This window comes from Sebastes fasciatus, chromosome 5 (assembly GCF_043250625.1).
Source record: "Sebastes fasciatus isolate fSebFas1 chromosome 5, fSebFas1.pri, whole genome shotgun sequence".
Taxonomy (NCBI): Eukaryota; Metazoa; Chordata; class Actinopteri; order Perciformes; family Sebastidae; genus Sebastes; species Sebastes fasciatus.
In genome coordinates this window covers 10,054,548-10,073,025 of record NC_133799.1, presented here as the reverse complement: position 1 = coordinate 10,073,025, position 18,478 = coordinate 10,054,548, and the positions used below count along the sequence as shown (strand labels likewise).

General features: G+C 40.2%; 1 protein-coding gene across 2 annotated transcripts in view; it reads left to right on the top strand.

Annotated features, from left to right (window-relative positions):
• Positions 1-18,478, top strand: part of znhit6 (zinc finger HIT-type containing 6) — a 33,504-nt gene that overhangs the window by 936 nt on the left and 14,090 nt on the right. For both annotated transcript variants that reach the window (XM_074634983.1, XM_074634984.1), the window contains exons 2-5: positions 569-634; positions 4,806-4,912; positions 5,048-5,133; positions 7,142-7,245. In XM_074634983.1, the coding sequence (XP_074491084.1) occupies positions 569-634; positions 4,806-4,912; positions 5,048-5,133; positions 7,142-7,245 (363 nt within the window). The remainder of the gene's footprint in view (positions 1-568; positions 635-4,805; positions 4,913-5,047; positions 5,134-7,141; positions 7,246-18,478) is intronic.

Here is an 18,478-nt window from a genome sequence, read left to right as displayed (position 1 = left end):
CACAAATCTCACCACTGTGTGACTTCTTGGCTACACAACCTGGTAGCTGATGTCATGATTCAGGGAGTTTTTAAAAGACTTTCAAAGAAGTTATTTGCTAATTATTATCTATTTATCAGCAGACATGGAAATAAAGTAAAACAATTAACTTTGTATTATTTTCCTGGAAATGTATTAAATTAATTACCAGCTATTGAGAAATAGTGGAATATAATTATTAAATAATGTTTATAATTTAATACATTTTGAGGTAAATTTTGGCAGTAATTCCAAATAAATTTCAAATAGGTTACTTGCTAATTATCACCTACCTAATTACCATGAAATTTGCGGACCTGTAAAATGAAGTGTTATAATATATTTAATTTAGGCTTTATAATTGCTTTTTAAAAATAATATTTCTTAATATAAGGAAAACCTGTCTGCCATGGTGGCAGGTGACCTGCAACTTTCACCTGCCTTTCACCTTTCTAATTTCATACCCTGCCACCCTGTCACACTTTAACTGTGAAACTGCTCACAATTTGTGTGCACCAACATGCTAACATGTCGTCTGTCTGTCCTGCAGTTGTGGTGTGTGTGGATCAGAGGAGGCCAAGTACAGATGTCCTGCCTGTCTGGGCCATTCTTGCAGGTGAGATTATTGAACAGCTAATGTAGTTATTTTACTAACAATTAAAGAGCCACTATGGGTCCCTACACAAATCTTAAGGGCCACAATATATAATTAAAGGTAGGGGAAAGAAAAGACTTATAGTAAATTTTCTCGGTTATACTAAATTATTCTTTAGTTTTTTTTCTTGTTAAAACTGTGACAAGCCCTCAAAAGTCACTGTAAAAGAAAGGATGAGAACTGCTGCCCTACAGAATTTATTTGATTATTATTCCACTTTGTTCATGTTATATAACTTAAAAAACTTTATTACAATTGTCATATTCATACATACATAAAAATTGACCTCTGCATTTAACCCATCCTAAGCATGAGGAGCAGTTGGCTGCTGTAAAGCATCCGGGGAATGACATGAATTTTTTTCTAGACACATGTTCAAATTCCATGAAGTCGTCTTTTGCTCCTACACATAGATGATGAAGCAATTAAACTGCAGAGGAAACATAAAGTGACAGAATAGTGACAATTCCTAGAAAATTAATTGAACCAATCTCTTTTAATATGTATACTGAGGCTACCCATTCGAGGTGTAATGATAAATTGATTAGTTGTCAACTATTAGATTAATCACCAAGTATTTTGATAATCGATTAATTGGTTTGAGTAACATTTTTTTTAGAAAAAAAGTAAAAATTCTCTGATTGCAGCTTTTTAAATGTGAATATTTTCTGGTTTCTTCACTCCTCTATGACAGTAAACTGGGTGTCTTTGAGTTGTGGACAAAACAACACATTTTAGGACGCTATCTGGACATTTTATAGACCAAACAACTAATCGATTAATCGAGAAAATAATCGACAGATTAATCCACAATGAAAATAACCGTCATTTGCAGCCCTAAAGCAATATAACATAAGTTATGTCCATAACTATGGATCTATGAGACCGAAGGATGACCGAAGGATGACCGTCACCACGGTCTTCACCTTGAATGAAGCCATTCTTCTTCCTATCTGCGAGACCATAATATCAACAAAGTCATGTGACTGACCTTAAGAGGCTGGCCGTAGGTTATAAAGCATCCGGAAAACCATGCCTCTTCCTCCTGCCTGGAACGCCTCAGCCCGTTCCGAGCGATAAGAGATGGTGACGGTCATCCTTCGGTCTCATAGATCCATAGTTATGGACATAACTTACGATCTATTTCGACCTCTGGGACACTATGGGGTGCTTCCCTACCGAAAGACCCCCCACTGTGTCATGGAAAGTAGAAATAGCAGCAGTGTAGCCCCTCAGGGTGCTAGCTGCCCTACCTGCATCCAGCAGCAACTGGAGGAAGTCAAGTACCAAAGCCACCGGGCAGGTGACGGGATCTGCCCCTTTATGGTGGCACCACGATGAGAACAACTTCCACCGTTGCTCGTAATTGTAGCGTGTGGAGGGTGCTCTGGCATTATCTATGGTCTCCCGAACAGCGTCACTCAGGTCATGAGAAACGGACTGAGAAGGGGCCAAGCCCACAGCTGCATAACAGCTGGCTTGGGATACCAAATTTTTCTTCCCGCCTGAGACAGAAGGTCCGCCCTGAGTGGCAAGGGCCCAGGTCGGCCGTGAAACAGGCGAAGGAGAACCGGAAACCAATGTCTCTCCGGCCACCGTGGGGCTACCAACAGACCCTTGTAGTGCCCCCGGTTGATTCTCTCCAACACATGAGGACTCAATGGTAGTGGGGGAAAAGCGTACAGTAACCCCTTCGGCCACTCGTGAGACAGAGCATCCAGGCCCAGAGGACCGCCTGGAGGCCTCAGGGAAAACCACAGCTGGCAATGGGCTGTCTCCTTGGATGCGAACAGATCTACCTGAGCTATGCCAAAACGAGTCCACAAACTCGCCACCACCTCCGGGTGTAGTCTCCATAGAGAGGGAAGAACAAGCAGACTCTATCCAGCCACAGGTGCTTACAAACAATCTCCCTGTGAGTCTGATGTAATGTAACATGTGAGGTAAGATGCAGATGGATGAATAGGTACAGGAAAAACATGTGGCCTATGTAGTCTTTTAAATAATATATATATTTGTGTATGTATTGGACAGTAATGAAATGGATAGTGGCAGTAAAGCAAGCACAAAGAGTGAGGTCCACCCAAATTCTTGACATGGCTCCAGGGTTGGCAGTTTTTGTAATGTAATCAAAGTGAACACAGGAATCACAGTTATCTAAAGAGGCATATTCACGCTATAACTTGTATTAGTTCCTTTTGTCCATGAACTTGGATAATTTAGTAATTGTGAGTATGATTGCAGGCAGATTTTCCCCTGAATTAACCCTTTCACATGTCATCAGAGATAAATACTTATTTATATTATTAAAATTGCAGTGGGATCCGATGAATAAGATGAGTTCTGTTTGACAGTGATTTTCCCCCGTTCTTCTGCTCTATTTCCATGATGAGATCATATTATTTCATGCAGCATAAAAGCTATATTCCATCTGTGTCTGATATCACTAATAAAAAACGAAGAAATAGTTCTGCTTTTTCTGACAAGAAACAATAAATCGCTAAAGAATTACGTAACAAACAGTAATAGGAAATCTCTTCTACCTTTGCGTGCAGCAACATAATATTTGTGTTGTGTGTTTTTGTTTTTACTGACTGAACTTTACTTTGATTCATGGCCAACAACAACATGCCGCTAGTAATGGCAAAGCTCCATGGCCTTTCCTCTCGAATTCTGAGGATGCTGAAATATTTACAGCCCAACCTTCATGCACTAAATGGCATATTGAAGGTCATACCTGAAAATTTCATTAAGGTTTTTCAAAGGGCGCCAGGGGATGTCCTTCCCTTTTACTCTCATGGTTGCCTGTTGTTTTGGGCATCATTCAGCATTCCTTTTACATAGTTTCTATGGATACAGTCCTTATACAACCCTGGCCAAATACCTGTCTCTCAGCAAAATGGCTCTTTCCATGCCTTGTTTTTTAGTAAGACCTTTCAGAAAGCCAATTACAGGCACTTTTGAATAACCATATTAGTTTCAGTAATCTTTTAATATCATCTCTCTGATTTGAAATTGTTCATTTGAATTCATTTTTCTTCGATCACTTTACTGATAACCAATCTAGCTATTATACTAACAGAACTGTGTCGTGGTTCGGACACGTTTTGGCTAACATTCAATTAAACTGTACTGTAGTCACTAATGTGTAATGTTTTCAGTTAAAGGGACTCTATGTAAGAATTAGAAATTGCTTGTTAACAGTGACACCTGTGGCCGTTAAGTCAACGACAGTCGGCGTCCTGTTGCTCGCGCTTGTGCTCGCACTACGTAGACACGAGCAAGCATCGGTCACAACAGTGAGGCGACACACACGAGACTGAACGTGATTGATAGCTAAAACCACAATAGCACTATATATTTCACGTTTGGCAGTAATGTTAGCTGACCAAACGAAGGTCCCTCCATGAATCAAAGGCCCGGCCGATGTTGATCCTACTGTTAACTTTCCCTGCTTCAGCCTCCCAACCGTGGTCAGAAGGCACAGGGGAACCCTAGTTTTGGTCTCCTGGGCCGAAGTCAATAACGTTACTCACTCCGGAGCCCCGTCACTTCACTCAGCAGCAGGGAAACAAGACACGGAAACCTCTGTTGGTTTTGAGGAGCTGCAGCATTTATTTCTGCACAAACTGTAACTTCCACCGTCATTCACTGATATTCTCAGAGCCAAACTAATTATCTTCTGCTCCGCTGCTCGCTCGTCTCGCCGCCACTCGCTCTCTCTTGCTTCACCACTCACTTCTCACATGCATGTTTTGCAAGACAGGCGTCACTAGATATAACTTTGTGTTTTCTGTACTTCTGTGGAGTTTGTGTTGGAGTCTGAGTTGTGGTGGAGGCTGGTCGTTTGTTTGTAAAAGGCTACACACAGTCCCTTTTAATTTAATGGTGTAAAACAAAAGTCTAACTTCTTACCTTCCTAATCAAAAATTGTACGCTATTGTGTCATATTTGTCTGTCTCAGTTCAGCAGACCAGCACTGCTCTTGGATAACATTTGTTGCAGATTGTCTTCCATCACTCCTAGTCCAGTTTTCTTTTTGCTGTCTGGACAAGCTGAAATGCTGCCAAACCAAATTCCTGTAAACAGTTGAAGCATTACCTTACTAATTCAGTTTGTGTGCATTTTCCAGCTTGCTGTGTGTGAAGAAACACAAGGAAGATACGGGATGCAGTGGAGTTAGAAATAAAACTGCCTTTGTGACCCTCTCACATTTTGATGAAATGACACTTCTCAATGGTGAGTATCTTCTTTACTCCTTCCCATAACTGAAATCCTGAAAGCAGCCAGAATACGTTTAGCTGTTGTGTGGTCTTTTAAACTATAACTATAACTATACTGGGGTTTACTATTTGTCCTTTACCTGCACTGCAGACTACAGGCTTCTGGAGGATACAGGACGATTTGCTGATGGTGCCACCAGAGACAAACTCATCCGGACTCCTCGTTCCACTTCAAAAGTACGTCCTTGATTTACAAATAAAGTTCATGCACATGCTTAATGTTGAGTACTGTACCTTAAAGGTTACTTGTGGAGCTTTTTTTTTTATGATCAACTGGTGGCTGTACCACACCAAGAAATGCAGCAATGCACCAGCAAAGACTGGGAAGAAGAAGAAGACTGCAAGCTAGTAAACATGGATGTAAACAATGCTGAATTTAAAATATGTAAAGGTCCAGTGTGTACGATTTATTGGCAGAAATGGAATATAATAGTCATATTATTATTATTATGTTATTATTAGGGATGCTAATTTTATTTTTTTTATTTTACCGATAGCCGAACGTCGTTAACCGATTATTAACCGTTAACCGACAAGATTAGTGCAATGCACCCTGCACATTTGCAAACTGTACTTTTTGTATGAAATAGAAATATATTGAACATACCATTCCCACGTCATTAGGTAAGGTCTTCTCAAGTAGTTGTATGTGTCTGAAATTCAGTGTGAATTGTTTTGGTATTTAAGAAGTAAAAACAGATGGTCCTCTCTGAATTGTTGTCACTACTGATCATGTGTTAGCTTAAAAAAAAGGCAATAGTTCATAACTGTTCAGCCAAGACTATTCTCCTGAGTAATGAAAAATCCATCTCTGCACCAAATCATACCTAAATTGAAAGTTAATACTGGGTAAGATATAAAAGCTTAGAGATTTTCATAAACTGAATCACTGTCAAACAGAGAGAAGAACAGGCTGACCTGACACTGACCACACCATCTGAAGACCAGTATTCCGTATTTTTCAAACATCTAAGAATGATTTAAAGAGACAATTCAGGATTAAAAAAGGATTTTACTGAAAGAAAAAAAATAAGTTGGGACATATTTATCAAACAACTCACCCCGACATACACCGAAGTGTAAGAGTAACGTTTAAAGACAGCTCTGGCCCGGAATGTGAAGCTAATAACATCTTTATTGAGGCAAATATTTTGTGTGATTGTCTTTATTACGTCTCCTTTTCAGAAACAACCTGAACAATTAAGAAGAGCTTAAGTTACATTTATAGCAAAAATATATAAATACATGTCACTGTAAGATAAGATGCCTGATGCACACAACTCTTGAAAATCCAAAGGTGAAAACAATAATAGGAAAAACCTTAGCTTTACCGAGCTTTACAGCATCAACTAAATGTTTTTCTCTTTGTGCTTTTATTGCTTCACTTATAATTTAATATAATTTGCGGCTGCGGTTATGCAAGGCGTACAGCTGTTCCAAACCACAGACATTCATTTATGTAACGTTCCGTGTCCCTGCCAGCCAGCTTTCACCTGTACTATTACTACATGACAACTTGATATTTTATCGCTTGGAGTGATGCATGTTCTTTTATGGGATTTTTCGAGGCAGTGGATGCTTCAGCGGTCACAAATCAATCAAAATAATGAGGCTTATTCTCAGCAAGAGATAACGGCTTGGCACATGATAAGCTTTGGGATTTGGGTTTCCTCCAGAACAATGCAAGTGCTGTAATCTGTTAGTAACCTTGTATAGTCATACCTTTTAATAAATCTCTTTTACTGTCTCTCACTATGCACCGATCTGAAGTCATGAAGGAGCCACATGAGTGCTCAAAAGGAAAGGCTTGTCCTTTCAAATTTAGATGAGGCAAGTAATAAGAAGTTCAGGTCATCTTTGGTGTAATTGTTAATGAAACGTAACAGATGCAGAACAGATATTTGGTATTTAGACCTTAGCCCCCCTCCCCACTGACTTTTTCTCTGAAATGTCAGCCAGTCTGTTGTCCCAACAAATCTGTTCAAGGCTAAGAATAGAAGCTTTCTGTTACATCCTGTTTCACTAAACAGTTTTTTTGTCTGAAGCATGCCGCTGTGAGATCTTTATTAAAAGTCTGGTAGGTAGTTCCGTTTGCTCCTTTGAATCTTGATGTGTTTTTCGGCCTTCATGAAAATACTAAAGCATTAATAATGCACTGCACTGTCGTTACTTTTCTGTTTTACAGGCAAAGAGGCTAGCAGCCAACGCCAGAAAGATGAATATCACATTGAGGTTCCTCCCCGTCACCTTCACTAAGAGCAAAGAAAACTCCACCCTCTTCTACACAAGGTGAGAATAAAATAACTCAAATACAGACAATGTGTTTTTACTTTAAACTGAATATTATTTTTTGTCTTGTCCTTAGTTGTAATTTGACACAGCTAATGTTGCAGAGAGTGAAACAAATTATTTTGATTTAGTCAAGATTGCAGAGGTAATTTAGTGACTCAGGCTCATCATTTCCTTTCCCGTCCTCTTCGGTACAATTAAAAGTAACATGAATATCCTTATTTATTGTAAACAAGACTACAAAAAAATTATTTTTTTCTCTGTCATTACTGTCTTGAGAAAATCCACCGTCATGAAATATGTAAATAATTATTAATTTCTTAAGTATCCTTCACACGTGCTACAGTATCATAGAAAAGACAGAACACAAACACAAGTAATAGTAACACAACAGCAACACGGGTGTTTGGATTTCCATCAGAGCAGCGCTGCTAAACGTCTTACCCAAACATTTTCAGACTTTTCATGATGCATTCAGTCACAGTCAAAGACAACACTCAACACGAAGTCCTGCTTATAGGAGCTAAATGAGCTTCTGATTAGTGATGTTTTACTTTACCACAGGATGGCACTCTTGTTAAGCCCTAACAGCAGTTGTGTCTAGTGCTGGCTCTCTTTAGGTTATCTTATGGCAGTCGGGTACATGATGAGGAAAGTCAGTGGACGTCTACCCATGTCTGTTAAACGGGTGTGATTGATGGTTTACCTGTGGCAGATGAGGTGTTATTGACATCCAGTCTCTGACAATCTGAGAAGAGTTGAGGTTTATCTGTACACAACAGCAGATTGAAAGGTCTCCTCCTGTACAGGATTCAACTAAGTTGTAGTCGTTCTGTTGGCCCATGTCAGATGTGTTCAGTTTCAGTATATCTGAAGCTTCTAACCAGCAGGTAGACACACACATGCACTCTTCTTGCTGAGGATCAATGGCACCGTATTCCATACTGCAGACAAACCATTATTGGGCAGCTGCAGTGCATCTCCTCCAGTATGATATTATCCCAGTTAAAGGACCAGTGTGGATAATTTAGTGGCATCTAGCAGTGAGGTTGCAGATTGCAACCAGGCACATCGGAGAGATGGCCTTCAGGTAATGTAAAAGCGCAAAAGGCTCTCTCTAGACTCAGTGTTAAATTTGTCCGTTCAGGGCTACTGTAGAAACATGGTGGTGCAACATGGTGGACTCCATGAACAATACCCGCTCCCTATGTAGATATGAAGGGCTCATTCTAAGCTAACGAAAACACAATGTTTCTTATTTTCAAGTGATGATACATTAATGAAAACATAGTTATGAATATTATATTCCATTTCTGCTAATAGATCCCTCGTAATCCTACAGACTGTTCCTTTTAAGGCCCAGACACACCAACCCGACATCAAAGAACTAGCGGTGCCGAAGGACACCAGCTGCGTCGCCTCAAGTCACCTTTGTCTTGGCCAAAAAGTTGCACTCGAGGACCGGCCGACCGTCGACCTGGTGTGTCAGGGCCTCTAAAGGAACAATTCCTAAAAAACTATTCCAGGATTGGGGGAATAAAAACAATAGCTATGCTACGTGTGTTTCACGCTCTGTAATTACACTCACCAGCCACTTTATTAGGTACAAGGTGTACCTAATTAGGTACAAGGTATACTTAATTAGGTACAAGGTATACCTAATAAAGTGGCCGGTGCTAGTACCGGGTGGTCTTCTGCTGCTGTAGCCCATCTGCTTCAAGGTTGGACGTGTTGTGCGTTCAGAGATGGTATTCTGCATACCTTGGTTGTAACGAGTGGTTATTTGAGTTACTGTTGCCTTTCTATCATCTCGAACCACTCTGCCCATTCTCCTCTGACCTCTGACATCAACAAGGCATTTTCGTCCACACAACTGCCGCTCACTGGATATTTTCTCTTTTTCGGACCATTCTCTGAAAAACCCTAGAGATGGTTGTGCGTGAGAATCCCAGTAGATCAGCAGTTTTTGAAATACTCAGACCAGCCCGTCCGGCACCAACAACCATGCCACGTTCAAAGTCACTCAAATCCCCTTTCTTCCCCATTCTGATGCTCGGTTTGAACTTCAGCAAGTCGTCTTCACCTCCTCTAGATGCCTAAATGCATTGAGTTGCTGCCATGTGATTGGCTGATTAGCTATTTGTGTTAACAAGCAATTGAACAGGTGTGCCTAATAAAGTGGCTGGTGAGTGTATATGTGTACTGTAGTCATTCATCAATAGACGTTTTGATGGCTTGTTGTTTTGTTAAAGTTTAAAAATGTATTTGAGCAACATTATGTCTATCATCAGTAGGTCTATCCTCTTCAAGCTTAGATAGTATAGGACCAGTAGTCACTCTTTGTACCAAATATACGTACATGATGCAGATGAGTTTTTAAGAGAAGTTTGGCTGGGAGAAGGTCAGTGCCCAGCTGTTCCTCAGCTGTTGACCTCATCCGAAATTTGGCGGTAGTTAGTAATTACGGTCAGTGAAGGAACTGTAGAAAAAGGTAAAATGGCATTTTAATGACTATTTTATCATTTAAATTACACACATAATGACATACAACACCACCAACAAGGCTGGTGTTGTTATTTAACCGTTCCCCCATTGGTAGTTTGGGAGAAATTATTTCAGTGTGGTCAACTTTGCAGACTTGTGAGTGAGGCTTATTACTTCCTTTAGACCCTGAAGTAGTAAGTAATTCTTTTCGCATGGGCACTTTTCCAATTTGCTCCGTTCTACTGGTGGTCTTGTCATGTCTGGCATCTTTTCTCCCTCCTTGGACAACCTCCTGCCACTCATTTTCCCATTTCTTTTGAGGCTGAGCGCTGCCACTCTAATCCCTCTGTGGAAGAATAGAGGAGGGAACGAGGGGGGAAAATGGTTATTGAACTGCATATTAAAGTTTTACGAGTCTGAAATGCCCAGGGACAACATTGGGTGCCAATCAGGATTGCCACTAAAAAGAAACCTTTGTCAGTCTCTCCAGCTGGTTTAATGTTGTTGCTTTCCCTTTCGCCACCCTCTTTTCCATCCTTAAAGTCTACCACTCTGTCATGTCTGTCTCTGGTGTTTTGCAGGCGTTGAGTTAAATGTGTGCATCTCAGGATGAGGCAACATTATGTCAGGTTGTAGTAGCACACTCTCCAACCCCATACTACCCATTTCCAACTCTTGTCAGATGGTGGCAGAAAGTTTTTTGTAGCATGAGACCAGAATATAGACTGTTAAGTTTTTGTTATTTTATAAAGGGACAACAATGTGGGAAATGTGCTAAATTCCCACAACTGCTCCAGCAAAAGAGACAAGATGAATATTTATGCTTTTGCTGCTGCACTATCCGTAGAGGAATCTTTGGCCAGCTGCACAGCCTTATTTCTTTGTTTAGTCTGGTTAGTTTCTCACTGCGAAGATGTTTCAGCTAACTGCAACAGTGTCCCATTCAGAGACCAGCAAATGGACACAAGGGATGGGATGAAAGGTATACAATAAATTGCGAGAGACGGAGAGAGAATATGCTTCAGAATGTACCAAGTACATAATATAAGAAGCAGATGTGCGAGGAGTGTGACTGCAGCTGGTTAGCGACATATTCATGCTACGCACTCGCACTGCCAGACAAGGATCATTACTGGCAGGCAGCTGACTAGAGGGCTTTCATGCCTGGCAATGGTGTCAATATAAGTGTGAACGTATGTGTGTGAGTTTGTGAGCATACATCTCTTTGATTAAAATGTTTGTACGCAAAATAATGGCCATGCAACTACTTTCTTTCCACCTTTTTGCCGGTGACTAATTAACAAAAAACAAGACACAAACAGTAAAGAGGTTGACGAAAAATCACAGGCTGTCTCTCAGTCCAGCCTTTGGAGGGCAAGTATATAATATCTGGCATTTGGCAGAACATTGGGAGTAACTGTGTTAGGGTGGAATTGTGTTTTCTACAGCACCAGCCTGGCATGGCAGGGCATTTTCCTCAGCTTGAGTGGACCGGACAACATATCGCAGAGGCAGTTACTGTGGATAATAACTGCACATATTTCTATAATAACTTGAGATCATTGGTAATACGAGAAGCTGTGGATTTGTGCCATGTATGCCAGTCTACCATTTACTGGGAATCAACCTCACTTAACCCAGCTCTCTGGTTTAGAAGAGACCTAATTTTGTTGCCTGATATTGACAGGTGTTGAAGTGCAGTGAACTCAAAAATCAAGTGCTACTTGTGGGGAAAATAATCTTTGTAAATGGAGTGGAGTCATAATCACCCAGAAATAGATTTGTGGACCCAGTGAACCTTGTAGATATGTCTGTTGGAGACACTGTGTGTGTTGCCGTGCCTTATAGCTTGTCAAAGCTCCATGCATTTATCCTAAAATATTCAAAATGCATCACATCTTCCATTGAATGTATTTCTTGTGAGGGATGCACAATCTGACTTTTTCAGTCCCAGTACCGCCCAGGTATCGGACGGGTACCGATCCAATACCAGTGTTAAATTAATAAGCTGTATGCCTCACTGTGTGGAAGTAACTGGAATCATTAGATACATAGATATCATTTTATATTCTTTAAATTTAACTGTTATTTATTCTTAAAATAATAAATCGTACACCAGTAACACGGTAGAAAATCTTCAAAATTAACAGGAATTACAATTCAAGTGTAAACCTTTTTAATGCAGCAACAAATGGGTCAAAACTTAAACAGGAATTAAAATTCCAGCATATAATGTATATGGTATACAAAGAGAATAGAATTGAACAGATAGGCCCCATTGTCACGATACCCGATCCAGCTATATTTGAGTCAGTATCGGCCCGATATCGGTATCAGTGGATCCCTATTTAACGTTCCCTTTTGCTTCAGTTTTCTGTTCAGCTGTCGAACAAACCGTCTTCACTCCGCAGTAACTTCAGCTTCTCGTAGAGCCACAAAATAATCAAGATCCTCATCATCATCATCCACGTGTTCTTACTGCAACTGCTCAGTCCATAAAATCATATCTCGCTTGCTGTAAGCAACCGTGTTATTGTGTGAAGGGAAACTGATTTGTTCTCATTCTTTTTTTGCTTGTGGCTCAGTACTAAATGGCATGTTAGCGCCACCTAATGATTACTTCCACCTACAAGTACTTATTGTTAACAAAAATTTGGTCATTTTGGCTTCAAACGTGGTTGGTTGACTCCTCAAATGCTCTAGTTAGTACCTACATTCTGGAGAAGCATGTTCCAGCCGTAAGTCAGCCACTATTGTAACGGCTTCATAATGAAAGCCTTCCATTAATTCGCTAGTGGAAAGCTTTTAATCTCAACAGCAGGAAGTGTTTAGCTTGCGCAAACATTAGTTCACCAGACTTCACCAGATTTCATTACAGCAGCAGTAGTACGACAAAAGAGATGGTAGGCGTCCTATTGAAGCAACGGTTTGGTCTTGTTCCTGCTGGTAAGGTGCCGTGGAAATGCACTTGCGCAACATGCCACAGCTAAAGCTTGCAATACTGGGACAATGGAAAAAGGGTGTAATTTAAGTACCTCAATTAGGCCAATTAATGCAATTTTGAAAATGATGTAATGCTGTAGAAACCTTTTGTGGTGTATGAAATATTGCATTTGATGAATAAATGCACACATGGATCTAAGTAGACAGAACCATATTTCACCCTAGATTGCATGGCAGCAGACGACTATTATTCAATTTGCACACAAAATTAAGTTCAAATGAAACAATCAGCAGCAGCTTTAGTGAAACAGCCTTTTGGCTGCCATTGGCGTGATTAACCACTGCTGATGCAGAGCAGAGTCTCTGCCGACTGCCATCCGAGGCAAACCTCACATCACAACGGCAAGCACTAGTTTCATCAGTGTTGCAAACGCTGTCATCACAATTGGCCACATTAATTGTGGGCTACATACTGCTCTCTGGCTCTAAGTGAACTTCCAAACTACCAGAAATGTGAGTGTGCTGCATGAATTAGAGGGCATATAAACTTGCCAGGTGTCATGTTTGGTTGACTGAATTTTAATGATTAGGTTCCCATGTGTTGTTCAAAATTAATTACATAGGTTTTGTCATCCAAGAACAAAACTTAGTGTTAATGACTTTTGGCCATGAAACCTTTCTCATTTTCTAAGCCACACTAATGCTTTGGCTCTAGAGGTGGCTACATTTGCAAAATATATACAACTATTAGATGGATTTCCATCAAATTTGGTAGAAATATTCCCCAGAGGATAAATCCTAATGACCTGGGTTATCCTTTCACTTCAGCATGGGTCAAACTTTCCATCGGTCCAACACGTCAGTTCATGTTAGGATACCTAAAGCTAATGCCTATGCACATCAGACCCAAATTTATGTTTTTTTGCCCCATTAGTGGTAAGACTCTAAGCCTAGCGAAAATGTTGCTCCATTTGTCATCCTTTCAACAACCTTTTTTTTCTCCCAAGTAATGATCATCACAGCCTCAAGGAAGCTGCTAGCTTCGCTGTAGACTACTGTCGTTCCTTTGACATACACGTGCATACTTAGACCCTCCACACGTTAACATCTTTTTTGCCTCTAGACTTGAGGAAAGTGTTCTGAGCTTTTCAGGGAAAGCAGATCCATGACTTAACATTGCGGCATTCGTCCAGCAACTCAGGCTCAAGCCAGGACTTAAAGACGAGTCTTACGATGCAGCTGCCTGTAATCTTTGTCTCGTCTCCCTTTCGTGCATTAGCCTCTCTGCCACTCCACCCTCTGAGGTTGTGCGTGGCTTTAGATACTGATTTATTTGTTGTATCTCAGTAGAGAGGCCCCAAAGTCCTGTCATCTCAGTCCACCAGCACCCACTTGCCACCCAAATCCTGGCATCTACCTCTGACGGGCAGATACACAGGACACATGGTTCCACATGCTGCACCAGTTTTGTTGGATCTGTCCAATCCTTAATCCAACCAGATGGATCTGCACTGACTGCCAGACCACCAGTCAGGCTTTCTGCTCTCTAGTGTTGATGGCACAGGCAACTCCAATTGCTTACTTAATCAACAGAGTGGGTTTTTGTTAATGAATTCATCCATCCTCCTCTTGAGTCTGCTTTATTTCTCAGTCTCCCTCACGGATGCAGACAGTTGCTCAGACTCCGTTTAAGTTTAGAGAAAGAGGCAAAGGTGCAAACTGGAATGCTAATGGTTTGCAATTCTTTATGTAAGATGATAATAATGCATTTAAAGTTCAAATATCACCCTTTGTACTCTTACAGTTTTGTAGTCAGGTTTGTGAAGAACAGAACAAAGATAGTATTCACCAAAGACTCCAGACTTTCTATTTATAAAGCTAGTCAGGGTAAAGATGACTAATTCAGCCAATAGCGGGAATGACCACTTATCCCAATGATTGGTTTTAAGGTGAAAGGCTTGTTCTGAATCATCGCTCGTGCTTTTGCCAACTTTTCAGTCTAGCCCCAGAATAACTTCAATTGCTATTGCATATTAATATCAGTCCCTACATTGATTGACTATATATATATATATTTTTTTTTTTTACAAATTCAGCAACAGGCCTTTGTTCCTAAAAGTGAGGCTTTCTGTGGGCCTACTTTATGGGTTTTAAGTTTTCACAAGAAGTCCAGACTAGTGATTTTAGCTATTTTTATTGTGTAAATATTGTGTATCATAGTGAATACTATACTATTGTGCTGCCAATTTAAGAAAGAGGAAGCAGCAACCACTTGGGAAGCAGCAAGAGATGACCACTTCCATCCTGTCTAAGCAGCTCAGGCTGCTGAAAATAATTTGAAACCTCAAGTTTTTTTTTTCTCAGGAAACTGAGGTTTCAGAATGAGACAAAACAAACGCACATACTGTTACTTTCAGAGCTGATCACAAAATGTCCTGCCCAGTGCCTACCCTTAGGAAATGTTGGACTCTGGAGAGTATGCTTCCGCACATGTGTGCAAACACAAAACATACGTTATAGATTGATAGCCGTTCATTTGCTCAGTCATGAACTGAGAGATTTGAAGGAGTCCGGTTTTGTCCCTAGAAACTAACAACTAACAACCTAATCACATGTACGGTATTAATAATGAAACACGTTTACATTTTTTACCACTCCATTCTGGCCATGTATCAATCCTATTTTGTTTGGTTAAGCTTAGTTCTTGTGGTCCAACAAGCTGTTTGATGAATAATCCCTCTTGAAGGAGAAAATGCCTTTTAATGCAGGCCATGAAGCAAATAGTTTACTGCATGGGATTCTGTTGAGGTTATAAACCTTTCAACATAATCTTTGTGTGGTTTAAGCGCTTAATCTTTTTAAACAGGCATGTTTTCAGCAGGAACTGTACTACTCATATACACAGTTACAAATTGGGAACTGCCTTGCACAACTCGCTTTTTATTGTTTGCTCTCCTTTAGAGTTTTAAATGCCTTGCTCAAGGACAGGGCTGTGCATCCTGATGTTTTTCAGCAGGTTCTGGTATTCAAAGCCGTCGTCATCTGCTGTTGATGCTTCTGTTTTGACTTTTTTTCATGCTGCTCTCTCCTCTTTTTTCCCCCAACAATGAATGATGGCACTTATCCCAGGTATGCACTGTGGCCTTGCCTGAAATGATTGCATGCATCTTTAGGCAAGCCCCTTTTCCATTGAAAGACATAGTTTCCATTTGCTGTAATGACAGAATAATGGCATCACACCTGGTGCTCCACCCTCATTCGCTTGCACGTACAAACACATACACACCTGCACACATTTACACGTGCACACACACCGCTGCACTAAAGAAGAAACTCAGCCAAAACCGAGCAAACACATAAATTCCTCTGACTAAGGGGTTAGAGGTGTTAAGTACGTCTACGGTTGCGTAGGGAATCCCCTCCCAGCCCCTTGTTTTCACTCCCAACATGCCTGCCGCTGCCTTCACTCCCTACAGCTTTACCCCTTCACCCTCTCCTTACAGCCAAGTGGAAACTCATAACCACCTTTCATTGGGTGTTCTGCCAGTTCTGCACATACTTCTTCACTTTAGAACTCCTCCTACCCATCCTGTTTCTGTTTTCAAGGAAACAAAACATGCCCCCTGTTGTATAATCCCACCATCTGGATCCACAAAACAGCCTCACAAGCACCAGAACCATGCCTGCTGTCCAAAGACACATGGGGGTCGAGTTGAGCAGCTCATGACACTGATTTATGGAGCTAATCAGAATATGTACTTTAAATCTTTGCACTGTTTTATTTGACCAGTATTTTACTGTTTGTCCATTCCATATAAACGTCCATTGTGTGTCCAAACGTTAAACGTCTTTGTCAATAACAAGAGAATGAAAACATAATGTTAAATGCTTGCTGTTTTTATTGTTCTCCAAACACAACTGAACACTAACATATATTTTATCTTAAGTCCAAATGGGTGCACTTTAAGCTTAATTATCTACATAAACTGTTGTAATTTTCAATTATATAAAAAAGAAAAATAACACATTTTCACAATTGAAAAGCTCGAACCAGATTTTTTTTGTTTGCATTGTTGCTTGAAAAAATGACTAAAATGATTAATAAATTATCAAAATAGTTTTCTGTTGATATTCTAATTGATTAATTGACTAATCATTTCACCTTTAAAGCTAATGACTGAATTCCCATCAGCCTCAGCTATATTTAAAGACTAATGCTGACACAGAATGCTAACATACCCAACCTTACATGCCAACTGCACATTTGTTAACATATTAAAGCCCCCCTCCGGCCGGTATAACTTCCTGTTTTTTGGTTAATGTTTTTTCTCAAACAGAGAATGTGGTTAATAGTCATACGTAATTCATTACTATGGCAACAGGATGGCATCGTTTTTCAACCCAGTTTATATAAGAAACCAGCTACAGTAGCTTGAAAAACAGCTAGCTATATGGCACTTCATTTGATTAATTAACTGTTAATCAGACCACAGTTGAGACAAGAATTAGCACAATACACCGACTCTCTTTCACTATCGTTCTTCTTTACTGTCTCATCTCACAACAATGTTTATTGCTTTGCCGCTCAGACGCAAAGAAGCATGAGTGCACCTGCACAAGCTTGGAGGATGATGTATGGCCTGCAGCTTCTACTATAGTCATGCGTCATCTCCCCGTTCTAGCAACAACCTTCTTTCACTTTGAGCACAAAATGAAGTCGTCAAAAACAAATTGTCAGGAAATGACTCACATAAATGTGAAATATCATAAAAAATGCCAAGATACACTGGAGGGGGGCTTTAAACATTACTAAATTACAACATATTAACATACTTGCACGGCGAATATACATATTGACATATAAATAAATGATATTAAATCTACTGTATCTACCGGTAACAGAGCTTTGTTTTACTATAAATCCAAAAAAGATACAATCTTATTTATATTAAAGATATCAAAAGAAACATCCAAGTTGTGCTCTGAATCGCTATTGGTGAGCCCTAATAACAAGGTTTCCCCTATGTGCCTTACAATTATGCTTTTTTGCGTCATATGTTTCATCTTCATCCTTCAGATCCATCAAGGCCTCCGTCCTTCTACTCTGATGGAGAACGGGTTGAGGAATCAGCTCCACCCTATATATGGCAAATTCTGTGGTCTTGGTCAACGCGAGTCCTTGTAGTTAGGTTCAACTCAGTATGTGGGGTATATGACTGGAGAGCAGGATTTCTTGATGCCTGTGCCAGTAGACTATATCCTATTCCTCAGGGGCAGCAAATTATACTTTCCATGTTTTTCTTGGTTTTATCTACATAACAGAAATCATTCTCTGTAATGTCCGATTTATTTGAATGTGTTGGTGTATTGGCTGGCTAAATTCAAAATTACTATTACTTAATCCATTACTGTAAAAGAATAAAGGCGGAATTACATCTCGTTTTTTCGTATCTCCTAAATTGTTTGATGTATTACATTTAGATGACATTAGTACGTATGAACACAGCAGCTGTTTAGGGATACATGTTTGGTTGTAGAGCACGCCCAGCAACCCCAAAAAAAAAACCAACCACGTTTAATAGTTACTGCCCAGAGTATTACCCCAGAAGAAGTGATCATTATGTGATATCCACCAGCTGGTGTCCTAGTATTGAGTGTATATGTCATGGTCTCCATGGCGACTCTGGTTTATTCGTTTACACACACACACACAGTCACACAGATGGACAAGATTTTGGAAGCAGCCAGGCGTATTGTCTTGGACAGATTAAGGCTGAATCCATTTTATGCTCTGAATTTAAACAAG